General features: G+C 35.0%; 2 protein-coding genes across 2 annotated transcripts; both read right to left on the bottom strand.

Moving 5' to 3' along the window:
- Positions 1 to 4,035: 4,035 nt before the first annotated feature.
- LOC132161799 (cytochrome P450 98A2-like) lies at positions 4,036 to 6,593 on the bottom strand. The gene is made up of 3 exons (XM_059571993.1): positions 6,107 to 6,593; positions 5,591 to 5,988; positions 4,036 to 5,434 (listed from the first exon to the last, which is right to left on the bottom strand). Exons 1-3 carry the CDS (start codon positions 6,588 to 6,590, stop codon positions 4,790 to 4,792), a joined length of 1,527 nt encoding a protein of 508 aa, XP_059427976.1. The 5' UTR covers positions 6,591 to 6,593; the 3' UTR covers positions 4,036 to 4,789.
- Positions 6,594 to 12,731: 6,138 nt separating this feature from the next.
- On the bottom strand, positions 12,732 to 16,185 carry LOC132161912 (cytochrome P450 98A2). Its single transcript, XM_059572133.1, has 3 exons — positions 15,602 to 16,185; positions 13,762 to 14,159; positions 12,732 to 13,480 (listed from the first exon to the last, which is right to left on the bottom strand). Exons 1-3 carry the CDS (start codon positions 16,083 to 16,085, stop codon positions 12,836 to 12,838), a joined length of 1,527 nt encoding a protein of 508 aa, XP_059428116.1. The 5' UTR covers positions 16,086 to 16,185; the 3' UTR covers positions 12,732 to 12,835.
- Positions 16,186 to 17,071: the final 886 nt, after the last annotated feature.

Raw genomic sequence — 17,071 nt, 5'->3', positions numbered from 1 at the left:
AAGTATTTAACCACGAATAATCTTGTTTGCCCATTTTCTATGTGCATTTCTTGTGCATACTTTCATCTGTACCTTTAATATCACATCCGGTCTTTAATTTAAGAGAAAGATTAAAAATTAGGCCTTATCCCATCATAGTTTCATTGAGTTGATGTGTCAATGCCAACCAATCGTTGAATATATATATATATATAAGGCTGATAGCACTGCTACACTAGTTCAATAAAATAAGAGTTGAATGAAAATGTAATATATAATATTGTTCTTAATTTAAATACGATGAGGATACATAAAATGTGTTTTAAGATAATTATACATAATTCATATGAAAATAATATTTTTCTTTTACTATCCCACTAGGATTACAATTTTATTACAAGCTCCTAATAATAATAATAATAATAATAATAATAATTACATGTCCCCTCCCACACTTTTGTACAAGTGTGATGGCAACCTTGGATTTGCCACGGCTTGTAACAGGTCCTTATGTAAGTGACCAATGCAGAATTTTCTGCCATGTCAACCTCTTCTGTCTTGATCCCTTGAGGTGGTGCCCAAACAAAATGGTTTAATAGGTGACCAAGCATGGACATGACCAAATTAATAGTAAGTTGTACACCGGGGCACACCTGTCAGCCTGCACCAAATGGAAGCAGCCGAAAATTATGGCAGTTCATGTCAACGTCCTCCTCAAGGAACTGCTCAGGGCAGAACTCGAGCGGGTTCTTCCACACCGCCGGATCGCATGCTACGGACCATACATTGACGTGAACACTTGATCCCTTAAGGATGTTATAACCACCAATTTTGACATTGGCGTGAGCATCAGTGGTGTTGCACCCTCGGATTTTTAATTAGTTCAACCATAGCCCATTCTACACAGATTGCGGTGGTGTCCATGCCTGCAGGGATCATGTCCTGCACAAATCATGAGGTACAATAGTGTAACATAATCTTAGTATATATTTATTTATTTTTACGTACCCAAAGGAGTCCGACAAACCTCTTTTCAAATGTTAGTCATGTAATGTTGTTGATTGCCACTGCTCCCAAGTATTTCTTCACCAACAAGCTTTTACCGCAATTATCTGTTAAAGTGTGTAAATAAAACAGTTTTCAATTAATCTTTGTTAATCATAAAGTCAAATTGGATTAGGTAAACTTGTGCCCATGCCAAACCCAAGATTACTTGGGCAATTATTAGTTTAGTTCACATTTTCGCAAAGACAAGTCTATGAAGTGATGAGCATCATATCACTACCTAATGGATTACCTTAGCATATTTATTTTTGCGAAAATGTTAACTAAACGTTTCACAAGTTAAAAAGTGGGACGGGCGGTTAAGTTATGGTTTGGCTGGTCTTAAGCGTGTGCTTGCGGTTTTCACCGTTTAGGTCCCTCCTGAGCAATCTCCTACAGGTTGGTGTTACTATAGTCACGTTAAAGTAAAATAGCCATAATTAGTCTCCTCCTCTAAGCCTTTTAATTTTTTTTTTTTTTAAAAAAATGGTGTTTTTAATCAGAATTGTGAAAAGTGTCTCTCAAAACGAGTGCATTTTTTTTTAAAAAATGTTGGTTTAAAAACTTGAATATATATATATATATATATTCAAATTATAAAGGGAGCGTTTTTTTAATTGAAAAAAAAAAACACAATTTTAAAATTTAAATAACAATTTTATCGAACACTTAATTACCTTTTAAAACCGCAAAACTCATTTAAAATAAGGCTAAGTTATTGAAAATGAGGGCTCAAATAAAAACCATTTACTTTATCCTGTTTTTAAAACCCAAACAAATATAATTTACAATAAAAAACGCAAAGTGAAAGTGAAAACGATTGTAATGAGTGGCGCTCACAGTAATGTAAACGGAAATTTCTTTGGACAAATTTTTTTAAAAAACTTTCACGTGTTTTAAAAATATTTTGAAGTTCAAAAATTTTTAAATAAGGTATTGAATTTTTAATTTCTTTTAATTATACAATTTTCTTAAAATTTGTTGTTAAATCTTATAAAATTTTTCAAAATATCCATTTTATTATTGTAAACAAATAAAATAAAAAATTATAAAGATTCATGCGTTTTTATTTTATAAAAAAATATTTGCAATATTTTGCAACATCTTTACAATTCTTTTTTTTTTTTATATATATATATATAAAATAACAGTATTTTGAGAATTTTGACAAAATTGAACAGAAAATTCAAAAGAAAAAGAATAATTAAAAAAAATAAAAATTTGATATCTTTAATTAAAAATTTAAAAAATTTAAAACTAATGTCAAAATAAGTGAAAATTTTTACAACCAAGAACATTATTACTAGGAGACAAAAAATGATAAAGCAGGTTTTTTTTTTTTTTTTAAATTTTCTGTGCAATAACAAATGAATTGCATCACATCATTTGACCATGAAATGAATGAACCACTTGTGTGAAGCGTGAGACGTGGAAAGGTGCGGTTCAGTTCCTAGATTGTTGACATGGTCAGAATCGGTGATTGATAATAACTTTTGATTAGAATGTGGCTTGTTTGGGAAGGTAATTTTTTTCAATTTTTTTTAGTTGATTTCACACCACTAATACTTAATTCAACTCAAAAAAAATTAATTTTATTCAAAATTTTATATTCTTAAAAAAAAAAAAAAAATAGTGTTAACTCTTTTTTTTTTCTTCGATATTCTCAATTTTGAATTCAGTTAAGTAGAATAGAAAAAAATCGCAAGCACAAATAACTCAAATTAGTATAATCATCTGATTCACTTTCGGAGATCTTTTTTAGATTTTTGTTAAATTTAGAAAGGATAGAGTTTTTCTCGGAAGTGGAATTTCCTCCGACCTAATTTATAATAATAGAGTAATTTTAGAAGGTCTACTTATGTTCTACTAAGAATGATGTGGCTATTAAAATCACCATTTGATCAAAATTCAATAATGATTAATCACAAGCCAATGGTGATTTTAATAGCCACATCATTCTTAGTAGGACACAAATAAGCCTCTTAGAATTACTCATAATAATGACATGTTTGCTTTGAGCATGTGTTTTTTTTAATAGTAGAAATAAACTTGGAAGAAAATTTATTAAAAAAATATATGCATTTCACATGTTATTAAAAAATCACGTGTTTCTCATATGTTAAGAGACACATATCATTATTATAGATTAGATCCTCCACCCAGACACATATCTTTATCTCTCTAGATTTGAGGAGTGGGGAAGTGCATGGAAGCTGGGTGATAATAACTTAAAAGCTAAACAATATGCTAATGTAAATAATTGTATTTTTGTAGAAAAAAAAAAAAAAAAAGGGACAAAAGTCGAACTAAGTCAAGTCAAGCTAATAAACGAAAGAAAAAGACAAAACGTAAATAGAAAGAAAGGAAGGACGAGGAGAGCCTACACGTCGATTGAAGAAAGAAGTAAAGACTTCCAATCCAACAATTTGTGGGGCCCACAGGTTTGAGAAAACTATAATTAGAGTTTGTGCATGGGTGGATAAAAGTACATAGACCTCTCAAGTTTCTCAAGTTGCTCTTCTTTTTTCTTTTTTAAGACCATTTAATTATTTTATCATGAATAATCTGGTTTGCACATCTTCTATCGCCATTTTTTTTTTTTGTAATTTTCTATGGGCATGTCTTATGCATACTTTCATAATTTATACCATTAATATCACATTTAGTCTCTAATTTAAGAGAAATGTTAAATACTAGACCCCATTTCACCCCTAAATTTATTGAGTAGATATGTAGGTGCCCAACAACACTTGAATATATATATATAACAAAGGCCGATAATATTGCTACATCAACCTAATAAAATAAAAGTTAGATAGAAATATAATATGTAACATTATTTTTAATCTAAACATAAGGACACATTAAATGTTTTAAAAATAATTATACATGACTAATATAAAAATAATATTTTTCTTTTATTATCCCACCCGGACTACAACTTTTTTTTTATTTTATTTTTTTTTTAGGGAAAACCAATCTGATTTCATTAATAGTGGTCAAGAGCATAAAAGTTTTTATAATCACAGAACATAAAGTTCTGGAAAATCATAGCCGAAGTTAAAAGATTACACGTCAAAAAATCGAAAACATAACAGATCGATCTTACAATGAAAAACCAATCTATGACGTCAAACATCCGCTATCCCAGCCCGATCTTCAGATTATAGAACAGATCTGCTAACCCAGACTCTTTCCGGGAGCACAGGAAGCCATTTCTCAGGTATGAGCAAAATACTCACACTCAAACCATTCCCCTTTCGACCCGAAAGCGAGAAGCATTATTCATGTCCTCAGCCCAATAGCTAGGACCATAAAAAAAAAAAAAAAACAACAACAACAAAAAACAAAAACAAAAACTCCGACAAGCAGCAGTGGGGAAGCACGGCATCGTAGACATCCCTTCGGAAGACACGCCTTTGCTGAAGAAAACAATCAGATCTAAGGTTGAAGAAACTAAATTTGGATCTAGATCTAAATCTACAAATTAGATCTAAAACAACCCGCCAGAAACGGAGACCGGTGGAGCCTACAGAGAAGACCCCGAGTCCTACTACCATGAAAGGAGAGGAGGGAAGATCGAGAGCTAGATCTTCCCTCCTCTTGAAGTTCTTTTTAGTGTTGTTTAGATGAAAAGAGAGGAATTTTAGAGAGAAGGCGGTTTTGCAAGCATGGCCACTTGACTACAACCTTATTACAAGCTCATAGCAATAATAATTAAAAAAAAAAAAAAAAAACAAGGAGGATAAAGAAAACAAAATAAAAATTACATGTCCGCTGCCACACGTTTGTACAAGTGCGATGGCAACCTCGGATTGGCCACGGCTTGTAATGGGGTCCGCATGTAAGTGACCAATCCAGGGTTTTCTGACAAGTCAAAATGTTCGGGCTTGACCCCTTCAGGTGGTGCCCAAACAAAATGGTGCAATAAGTGACCAAGCATGGATGTGACCAAATTAATAGCAAGTTGTGCACCCGGGCACACCCGCCGCCCTGCACCAAATGGAAGCAGTCGAAAATCATGGCCCTTCATGTCAACGTCCTCCTCAAGGAATCGCTCAGGACGAAACTCGAGCGGGTTCTTCCACACCGCCGGATCGCGTGCTATGGCCCATACATTAACGTGAACACTTGATCCCTTAGGGATGTCATAGCCACCAATTTTGACATGGGTGTTGGCTCGGTGGGGGAGCATCAGTGGGGTTGGAGGGTGCAACCTTAGGGCCTCTTTGACTACACATTGTAGGTAGGGCAGGGAAGTAAAATCGGCTTCTGTCATGACGCGTTCGGTTCCGATAACACGGTCTAGCTCCTCTTGAGCCTTGTGTTGCACTCTCGGGTTCTTAATTAGCTCAGCCATAGCCCATTCTACAGAGATTGCGGTGGTGTCCATGCCTGCAGTGATCATGTCCTGCACAAGCAATTTGTGAAATTAAAATAGAAAAATTATTGGGATACCGACATTACAAAGTTTATGATTATGATTACAAAAACGCTAATAGTCCGAGAGTGAGAGGGTAAGTGAAGTGTTTCTAATTTTTTTTTAAATTTTTTTATTTTTACATACCCAAAGGAGTCCAATGACGGTGTCGTCGCAAAGGTCGTACTTGTCCTGCAAGGTAAGCAAGGCATCAACAAAATGCTGCTTGGCTCCACCACTCTTTTTTCGTGCCTGTGTGTGCTCTTCCATGATAATATTAGTGAGTCTGTCCCTCCTTTCCCCATGCTTGTGGAATGCCTCTTCCTCCAATGGAAACATCCAACGAAGCCATGGGATGTGGTCTGTAATGGGAAGTGATCCACCAATCTTCACTCCATTGGCCATGATTGCCTTGAATTCCAACCCCTGCTCGTCCGTTAAACCCTCTGAGTTCACAAACCTCTTTCCAAATGTCAGTCGTGTAATGTTGTTGAATGCCACTGCTCCCAAGTATTCCTTCACCAACAAGCTTTTACCGCTATTATCTGTAAAAGTATGGAAATTAATAAAACAGTTTTCCATTTATTTATTTTGTTAATCAATTACAAATAAGGAAGCAAAATTAACCATAAAGAAACTTTTGAAAAGAAAAAACAGACGTACCGGGATGAGTGCAGTGGTTGAAAATGGATTCAACCATGGCTGTAACCTCATCTTCCCTAATGGGTCTCAGAGCTTCGAGCCTTTTTGGGGTGAAAAGCTCAAGAGTGCAAACTTTTCTGACCTTCACATAGTGGGGTCCATAATCCGCCCATATAAGATCCTTCCCATCCCTGCTAAACCTTGCAGCCGACCTATTTCTAAACCTGTCAGCAAGTTGCTGGTCATTCTCCTTGAGCACTTCCTTAGCCAGCTCCGAGCTCGACACGACCACGTTTAACGTGGACCCGAACCACACCGATATGATGGGGCCGTACGCCTGCGCCCACTCGGCAAAGCACCGGAACCTCACCGGCTTTACGTCGTACAGGTTGCCGACTATCGGCCACGGGCGAGGCCCCGGTGGGAGCTTGAATCTTAGCCTTTGGTAGAGCTTGTATGCGAGGAGGAGGAGGATGAGTGCGACGGGTAGTAGAGGGAGACCCATTTCTGCTTCTTTGGGCTTGAGCAAAAGAAACGGTTTATTATATAGAGGTTTTTTTTTTTGTTTTTTTTATTTATTTTTTTGAATTTTAAATTCCAAATAAGGGAGGTTTATTATATAGATTAGAGGTTGATAGTCGGACACGTATGCTACCAGTAGCCCGAGCAGGTAAATTCTTTCTAAACGACACAAATCAATTATATTAAACGACAAAAAAGTTAAAGTGAAAACGATTGGTGAGTGGCGCTCACAATTATGGAAAGGAAAAGGGACAACCTTTTTTTATTTTATTTTTTTTGATGAACAACATTAATTAATAATTACAAGACCAAAAATGGTATAGCATGTTTTTGTCGGTGATAGCTAGATAGATAACACAGTAAATTAATAAACAACTTCAATAATATCTTTGATTATGGAATTGAAGTGTACGTAGTAGGTGTACCGAATTCAATTCTCATTGGCTTATGTAAGTAGTTTAATGGAATGAGAGACTTCTAGAATGGAAGCCCACATTCCCCCGGTCCAATGGACAGCCTATCAAAATACAGCTTACATAAAGAGAAGTGATAGGAAACTAAACAAATGAATTCAGAAAAATTTTCAAACAGATGTGACAATGGTTATTAAATTAAAAAAAAAAAAAAATGCAATACTCTTTCCCTTGTCTGTCATTTACTGTTTGCCACATCAGCTTAAAATTTTTTTTGAATTCATTTGTTTAGCTCATTAGCACTTATCTACTTAAAAGTACACATATAGAATGATCTCATGGAGAGTAACATATAATGAAAGTTTCATTATCCAGTAACAATCTACCGTAGAAAGTAATGGATAATGGAAATTATAGAAAGAAAACTCATTAAATGGTAGTAGAATTCATGAAAATACCAATAGGAGGCTAGACCAGGTATGCTCTTATCTCCTAATCCCCATCTCTTTACCCAATCTCATATATATACTTTTTATTGATTTGGCCAAAAGTAATTTTAATAGTCACATGACTCACATAACTTTTGAAGGGACTCAAGAAAGATACAAGAGGGACTTGTAATATTATTCAAGTATCGGAGGTAGTGCCATAGCCCCCTCCCCTTTGGCGATGCACCACTCTGACGTTTGGCTGTCTTACATGATCCCAAATCGAGGACTAAGCGCATGTAGTCACTATTAATTTTTCTGCATCAACAAATTAGAATATTAAATAACTCAAATTGGTATAAACTCTAACATCGTACTCCTTACACATTCTTATTTCCTTTGCTAAGAGCACAAGTATTAGCAACTTTGTTCTTTAGATTTTCCTTCGCCGTGTCTTTTTCTAGGGTTGATGGGGTCCTTGGATTTGACTGTTCAAAGCTCGATCTACGTCCCTCCGTCAGACCCACCTCGACACGCGCCACTCCACCGCGTGCACCGGCCCTGCCCACTTCCAACGGCACCTGCCGCTTCTAATTTTGGCAACCCCGCGACGGATCGTGACTCGCACCCACCTGTTTGTGGTTTTTTCACTTTCTAGCTAAAATCATCTAGCAGCCTTCCTTCAGTGGTGTTTTGTGAGCTTTTGTGTGTGTGTGTGTTTTTTTATTTTATTTTATTTTATTTTTTTTCATGTCTTTCCATTTTCCCTGTATTTTGTGGTCCTAACCTGTTGGGTTGAGGATGTGAATAATTTCTTGGCTTGTGAGTCGAGAATGATGAGTTTCGGTAGGAGGATGTTGCTACCTATGTGTCGAATTGAGTTTGTCTGGAACAGACTTGTTGTTACAACTGAAGATTAGTCATGGGTTAGCGGATTTTGATGTCATATATATGTCTTGAATGTCAGATTGTTATGTATGTATTTATGACTTGTAACCTTGTAGTTTCGGCTATGATTTTCTCAGAACTTTTGCTCTGTGATGTAAGAGCTTTATACTCATGATCATTCATCAATTAATTAGACTGAAATGATTTTCCCTTCAAAAAATAAAAAATAAGTTTTACAATAACTTCCCTTATAATTTTCATATAATATATCATTTAAATAAAAATTAGGAGAAAATAAAAAAGAGAAAAAGGAAAAGAAAATCTTGATGAGGAAAATAATTCCATCCCATTTAAAGGACATAACTTTTTTTTCAAATCAGTCTGGAGGAAATATCCTCTAATCAATTTAAAATAGTGTTAAATGTTTATAAACATTTAAAAGGCACATTAAAGGACAAAGTTTTCCTCCAAACTGGGTTGGAGGAATTTTCTCTAACCTGGTCTATAAAAATGACACGTGTCCCTTAAACATGTGAGATGCACATGTTTTTTTAATAGCAGGAGAAAGTTGGAATAAATTTTATTAAAAAATCATGTGCATTTCATATATTACTAAAAAAATAGACACATGTGACTAGGTTGAAGGAAATTCCTCTAACTCAGTTTGGAGGAAAACTTTGTCCCACATTAAATTCTTAACATCACTAATAACAGTTTACCAACTTAGACTAAATTTAATATATTTTTTAAATATTTATAAATACTTGCTATTTTAAATTGATTAATTTAGAGAAAATTTCTGTCATTTAAAGTAATATATTAGCCAGAAACTATTCTTGTCAGAAACGATTCTCATAATCTTATCCGATGCTACTTCTCCCGATGCTATATTTGGTGTGGCCTAAGTTAAGCCGCATAGTAAAGAGGTGTGGTTAGGTGTTTCGTGTGGTTGCAAGGAAGGAAAGTCGTTATCTTTTTAAATGCACAGGTACCACCGCCTTAAAGCCTGTCTATTCCGTCTAAATATCTCCACTGAAATATATCACGCCTACTTCATACAGGTTTATTTATTTTCTAGTAAATGCAAAATCCAGCAGCCCGTGATTTCCTCTTGAACGTCTAAATTTTTTACCTTAAGGGTTTTGAATTATAAATTGCATACTTTGAATTTATAAAGTGTCAGCGCGTGTGGGCTTAAATTTTTTTTTAATAAATAAGGTTATGAAGTGAATTAATTATCGTCACTCAGAACCTTGCTTTGACATTATTTTAAACTGATAGGAATAAATAAATTTAATCATTTAATCATTACTTTAACAAACATCAATAGTCCAGTGATTTGTAATGAGTCTAATATATATATATATATATATATATATATATATATATAAAAGAATCTAGACATAGAATGTGACAAAAAGTTCTGTTTTGATGTGCTTTACTCCATTCTTGACCTTATAATATGGAAGCTATTAGTGACAAGTATCTCATCGAGTCCATTGCATGTAACACACCATAAAATCTAGACATAGAATGTGACAAAAAGTTCTGTTTTGATGTGCTTTACTCCATTCTTGACCTTATAATATGGAAGCTATTAGTGACAAGTATCTCATCGAGTCCATTGCATGTAACACACCATAAAATACAAAATTTAATAGGGGGAGGGGTGGGTTGGGGGAAGTAACAATTTCTAATGCATTCAAAGAACAAGATCTTTAAAAAATATAAGTGGCTCTTCTCTTACTAGAGACTTCTCGCCACTATTTCTTTCTCTAGAAAATTTCTTTGTAAGATTCTGTGTTCATCTTGCTACTAAAGATAGGGCTTCAACCGGTGTAAATTTTTATGATCGTTCGATTGAGTACCAGGTCAATCGTTCGATCTTAGGGTTCCATCGATTGATCGATTGTTCAATCCTTCAAAAATTCCCTTGAAAGTCCAAAATTCCAAACTCAACCCGACTCCAAAGGTCTTCGGTTAATTTAGAGTATACTTAACTTAAGTAAAACCAATTTTTATTTCGAGTTGTTACATCCATGAATTGGGAATTTGAATATGATGTGTTTCTTTGAACTTATTTACCTTGTTGATTTGCATAGTTGGAGCCCACCATGCTCTAATGTTTATGTTTTGTGTTAACAGTGCATTTTTCATTTGTGCATTTACTTTCTTGCATTATGCATTGCCCTTTTCTACTTCCCTTTAAGATGATCTTCCCCAGGGCGCAGGAGAGAGTACTTAAATTCTATCCTTTGTGACAATAAGAGAGGGATCATGATCTACTTAAATTTTTAGAGAATTTCAGTTTCTAAAATTTTAAATTTAGGCCATCCATTTTTTATCCAAAGGTTATTGTTCTGCCACGTGTCTCACTACTAATAAAATCATAAATATTTATTGTTCTGTCAAGTATTCCACCACTTATTTTATTATTTTATTAGTAGTGGAACACATGACAGAACAATGACCCTTGGATTGAAAATTGACAGTTTAGATTTGAAATTTCAGAAACTGAAATTCTCCTAAGAATTTCAATGAATCCAGATCCAGAAGGGAGAGACTACTTCAAAATTTTAATGGACCAAGTTTTGGTCCAATCATAGCTTCCACATGATTTCACTTTCTTAAGCCATTATTACATCCCCCTTTTTTTTTTTTTTTTACCAAAACTCTTAATGGGCCGAATACTCCTTAGGCTTTTTTTCTTTGGCATTTTTGGCTAAATTTCAAATTCTTTCAATTTCCTTGGACCCATTTTTGTACTTATACTTCTATTGGCTACATAAAAAGTTTCCAAAAATTTCCCCTTCTTCCTAATTTCAAAACCAAAAATTTCGGCCCTATTTTATTTTATTTTTCTTTTTAAAGCCGAAACATCTCTTTTTATTGAAAATATATACTTAGAGCCCAAAATGCCTAACTTAGTCAATGAACCTTTCTCAGCTCACTGAGACATAAGTCTATAACTATGCAGCTCGAAGCCCAATAGCCTAGGCAGGACGCCAAAACCCTATCTTAGTACGTCTACTTCCCCTTTTGTATTCTACTAGACTACTACGACGGGGTATTGCTTTATTTCTCTCATTCAGGAATAAAATATGATTTCAATTAGAATTTTATTAATACTTTTTTTTTATTTGGAATATATTGCCAAACACCGTTAATTTGTTTTTAATTAAATCACACTAAATCACATGTAGTATATGAATCTCAATTTGTCAACAAATGATTGTCTAATTTGTTCACTCAATAGCATATAAGTAGGGGTGGCAATTCGTGTTCGTGTATTGGTAACGGCGGATACACACCATGCCTGCCCCCGGTAATTTTTTTTAAAAAAAAATATTTTTATGCCCAAATTTCATATCTCTGACACTTTTAGCCCCTATAAAACTCAGTCCAACCCAAATTTCAGTCCAAAACTCAGAGTAAACTGAAGAAGATGATGTTTTACAATACTTTTTACCTACCAGGCTACCACAATTTTTTATTTTTTATTTTATTTTATTATTATTATTATTATTATTATTTTTGTGCTTGTTCATTACTGTTGGCTGCTACTACACTGTGATTCTGTTCTGTAAAGCTTGTGATGAAAGTTCATTTGTCTGAGCAGTGAGTCGTCTTCCACAGGCCGTAGCTTCATTATATTTTATTATTTTATTTCTGCCCCTATTAAGATAAATTTCTCGATCCGCCATTGCGTGTCGGGTTCGGATTGTGTCAAAGTATTAGTATAAGACTATATAGGTCAATCATAACTCGATCCATTTAATTAAATGGGTCAAAGTCATCAGTCCTAACCCTATAATTTTGTATTGGGTTTGTGTCGAGATTAGCAGGTTATGTCAAAAATTACAAGCCATTATATCATTTGTCGGGTTCAAGTCGTGTCATGACATAAATATAAGACTACATAAGTCAATAATAACATGACCCATTTAATTAAACGAATTAGACTTCATAATCATAATCCTTTAATTTTATATTAAGTTTATGTCAAATTAAGGGATAGTGTAAAAAATTATGAGCCCTATATATAAGTCTTGCGTCCAACAACTATAGTCAACATCCCTCAAATCTTAATAAAAAAGAAAAAGAAAAAAAGAAAAAGAAAAAAAAACATCCCTCAAAGGCTCAAATCTTTCACACGAAAATCTCTTTTTCGCTCTTAAAATTAATCTAGGATTTTTTTTTTTAATTTTTTTTTATTTGCCTTTTTTCTAAAGATCATTTAAGTATTATGCAAGTAATAATACTGCTCACACATCTTTTATGTACATTTCTTATGCATACCTTTGTTCGTATCTTTGTTAATATTGTATCTAGTTAGTTACGATACCTAATAACATTAATTTAAATCCAACCACGGAGATGAAATGTGTATACACATGAAAATAATAATTTTCTCTAATCATCTCACCGGAATTACAATTTTATCACAACTTCGTAATAGTAAAACCCCAAGGAGGATAAAGAAACAAACAAAATAAAAATTACATGTCCGCTGCCAGACGTTTGTACAAGTGCGATGGCAACCTCGGATTGGCCACTGCTTGCAATGGGGTCCGCATGTAAGTGACCAATCCAGGATTTTCTGACATGTCAATCTCCTCTGGCTTGACCCCTTCAGGTGGTGTCCAAACAAAATGGTGCAATAGGTGACCAAGCATGGACGTGACCAAATTGATACCGAGTTGTGCACCGGGGCACACCCGCCGCCCCGCACCAAATGGAAGTAGTCGGAAGTCATGGCCCTTCATGTCGACGTCCTCCTCAAGGAACCGCTCCGGGCGGAACTCCGTTGGGTTCTTCCACACAGCCGGATCGCGTGCTACGGCCCAAACATTAACATGAACATTTGATCCCTTAGGGATGTCATAGCCACCAATTTTGACGTTGGCGTTGGCTCGATGGGGGAGCATCAATGGGGTTGGAGGGTGCAACCTTAAGGCTTCTTTGGCTAAAGATTGTAGGTAGGGCAGGGTCATAAAATCGGCTTCGGTCAACACGCGTTCCAATCCAATAACACGATCCAGCTCCTCTTGAGCCTTGTGTTGCACCCTTGGGTTCTTTATAAGCTCCACCATAGCCCATTCTACCGAGATCGCAGTGGTGTCCATGCCTGCAGTGATCATGTCCTGCACACAAATCATGTGTTACAATTGTTTTCAAGCATTTGCCATTTTCACGAAACTCATTCCAATAAACCTCTATTCTTAAAGTTGCCAAATTAAAGAGAAAACTTCACTTAGCCCATTGCAAAACCCGTGACACATTCGGGAAGTAAGTGAAATTTCACTCAAATTCTGACTCGGGTTTCGGTAATCTTGCAAAGTAATAAAGGAATTTATGTATTTATTGGTATTTCTGAATCCAAAAGCAAAAGAAAAAAAAAAAAAAAAAAGTTTTGTTTAATTACCCAAAGGAGTCCAATGATGGTGTCCTCGCTAAGGTCATATTTGTCCTGCAAAGTGAGCAGGGCATCAACAAAATGCTGCTTGGCTCCGCCACTCTTCTCACGTGCCTGGGTGTGCTCCTCCATGATAGCTCGAGTGAGTCGGTCCCTCCTCGCCCCATGCTTGGCGAATGCGTCTTCCTCCAGGGGAAACATCCAGCGAAGCCATGGGATGTGCTCCGCCATGGCAAGGGATCCGCCAAGCTTCAGCCCATTGGCCACGATTGCCTTGAATTCCAACCCTTGCTCGTCGATTACGCCCTCTGAATTCACAAACCGCTTCCCAAATGCCAGCCTTGTAATGTTGTTGAACGCCACTGCTCCCAAATATTTCTTCACCAGCAAACTTTTTCCATAATTTTCTGCCAAAACAAAATATTTTCTTTTAATTTTTGCTGGTCAAATTAATTTTTTGTGTGGGAATTAAAAATAAGGAAAAAATAATGAAAATGATTTAATAAATTTTTGGGAAAACTTCATAAAATCCCTCTCAACTTTCACTCGTTTTGACACTCTTTTAAAGTTTAAATACTCTCAATAAAGGGTATCGAAATCTCAAAAATATGTTGCAAAAATAGTAAAAAAAAAAAGAAAAAAAAAAAGAGAGGATATTTTGAGAACTGTGATAAGATTTAACAGAAAATATCAACAGAATGAGGTAATTAAAAGGAATTGAAAGTTCGATACCCTTAATTGAAAGCTTTTGAGCTTTGAAAAGATAATTTCAAAAGGCGTGGACGGTTAAGAAAGTTTTCTAAAGTTTCTCCTAAAATTTTTGTTTTCTATTAGATTTACCTGCTTGCTTGTAGGACTTGTTGAAATTTACCAAACAATTAATCTTATATTTCTAGTACCCAAATTTGTTTTACCTCTATGATTTAATAAAATATATTATGTATAGTTTACTTCTTGCTCTTTGATTTCAATTATATACCATGTCTTCTTTTCTCTTAGTAAAGTGGTAATTAAGTTGAAGTTGATGTAGAGATTTATAGCTAAGCTTTACAGAGAAAAAAGAAAGAAAGAAAGGAACAAGTCAATCTGATATACTTGAGAGACTTTGGTTAAATTATTGTCCTTAAATTAACTTTAGTCACATGACGTGCCTGGATGTGCTGCTATACTATATATATATATAGTGAGGTCCATGCCTTATTTTTATTTATTTGTTATTATCTTGCAAACTAATAAATAAATCTTATTTTTCCCTAAACACAGCATTACACGGATTGAGGTTCCCACATTCACAAGCAACGGGCCTCTCGCCTGGCAATGTTGCAAGTGGTGTACGTCACCATTCGGTGGGATCAAACAAGTTGACTTTATACACAAATTGTAACCATAATAAAATAATAAAACAAATTTATCAAGAAACACACAAGGAAATAATTGCTGGACTCAAGATTTCCCACTTTTACGCAATTTTATATACACGAGTGTCTTTATCATGTCAATTTCAATTACAATTTTATAATTGTAATTTTAAAAGTCGTATTTTTAATTATATATTTTTAAATCACAATTTGTTCATCGTGCTTTTTAAAATTGAAAACTCAAACAAGCCCATGATACCAAAGGATGGTACTTTGAAAAGTTTTAGGAAGCTAAATAAATGAATTTAATTTTTTTTTTCAAATTGATGTAGCAGATCGTGAATGACAGATAAGAGAAAATTATATTTTTCTTTTTTAATTTAAAAACCTTTATTACGTTATTTTTTTTTTTGAAACATTTTAGTTAATGCGTCATCAATTATCATTTGGAAAAAAAGAAAAAGAAAAAGAAAAAGAAAGAAAGAGCGTACCAGGATTGGTGCAGTGGTTGAAAATGGATTCAACCATGGCTGTAACCTCATCTTCCCTAATGGGTCGAAGGCTCTCGAGCCTTTTGGGGGTGAAAAGCTCAAGAGTGCAAACCTTCCTGACCTTCACATAGTGGGGTCCATAATCGGCCCATATAAGATCCTTCCCATCCCTGCTAAACTTAGCCGCCGACCGACTTCTGTGCCTGTCAGCCAGCTGCTGGTCGTGTTCCTTGAGAACTTCCTTAGCCAGCTCCGTGTTCGACACGACCACGTTCAACGTGGACCCGAACCACACAGATATGATGGGGCCGTAGGCCTGTGCCCACTCGGCAAAGCAGCGGAACCTCACCGGCTTTACGTCGTAGAGATTGCCGACGATCGGCCACGGGCGAGGCCCCGGTGGGAGCTTGAATCTTAGCCGTTGGTAGAGCTTGTATGCGACGAGGAGGAGGAGAAGTGAGATGGGTATTAAAAAGAGAGACATTGGAGGAGAAGATAGAGAGAAAGGCGTGGAGTTTTTCTCAGGAAATGGCTGGAGATCGAGAGGTTGATATAAATGAGAGAGGGAGTTGGTGATTACACTTGTCCTCGTTATGATTATGCAGGACGTTGAGGACAAATTATACCAGACTTACCAGTAACGCCAGAAGCATGCTTGATTCTTTTTATTTTTTTATTTTTTATATATATATTTTTTTGCCAAAGATTTATACCAAATCTAGTCCAAGGAATTTCTTTCGACTTAATTTATAAAAATGACACGTGTCATTTACATGTGAAAAATATATGTTTTTTTTTTAAAGACAAAGTTAAAATAATTTTTATTAAAAAAATATAAGCTTTTCACATGCTATTTAAAAAGAAAAATGTTATGTGCTCTTCTGATGTTTTTCTAGTGTCATTCTTATTCGAGGTGAATATTATTTAAAAAAAAAAAAAGGAAACTGACCCTTATTTCTCCCATATAATTTTTAGAAAATAATATCCATATACGATCGGGAGAACACGAGTACTACAATTCTCTTTTGCGTCATTATTGTATCCTTAAAAAAAAAATAAGGTGACTTTTAAAATTGCAATTCGATCAGAATCTAATAGGTAATCAAATCATAACGCTAATGGTAATTTTAAGTGTTACATCATTCTTGAAATGACACAAGAAAGACTTGTAGTATTATTCGAAGAGCACTAAGAGTAACATGAGAGCACCAAAAAATGTGTTTCTCAAGCTAAAAGTGACAATTATCATTTTTAGAGAATAGGTTAAATAAAATACATCAAATCTAATTTAAACGAAAACTCTGATATTATTATTATTATTATTTGCATATGTGAGATGCCTTTGTAGGTTTTGTTGGTGACGGTGGAGCGGCTACGAAATGTGGATCAATCACTGCGGCACTTTTGTTGTGGAGCACGTGGGGGGTGACGCGTGGGGACGGTGAGGATTAGTTCCATGGTAGTTGGTAA

Source organism: Corylus avellana, chromosome ca9 (assembly GCF_901000735.1).
Source record: "Corylus avellana chromosome ca9, CavTom2PMs-1.0".
Taxonomy (NCBI): Eukaryota; Viridiplantae; Streptophyta; class Magnoliopsida; order Fagales; family Betulaceae; genus Corylus; species Corylus avellana.
This window is presented reverse-complemented; position numbering and strand designations above follow the sequence as displayed.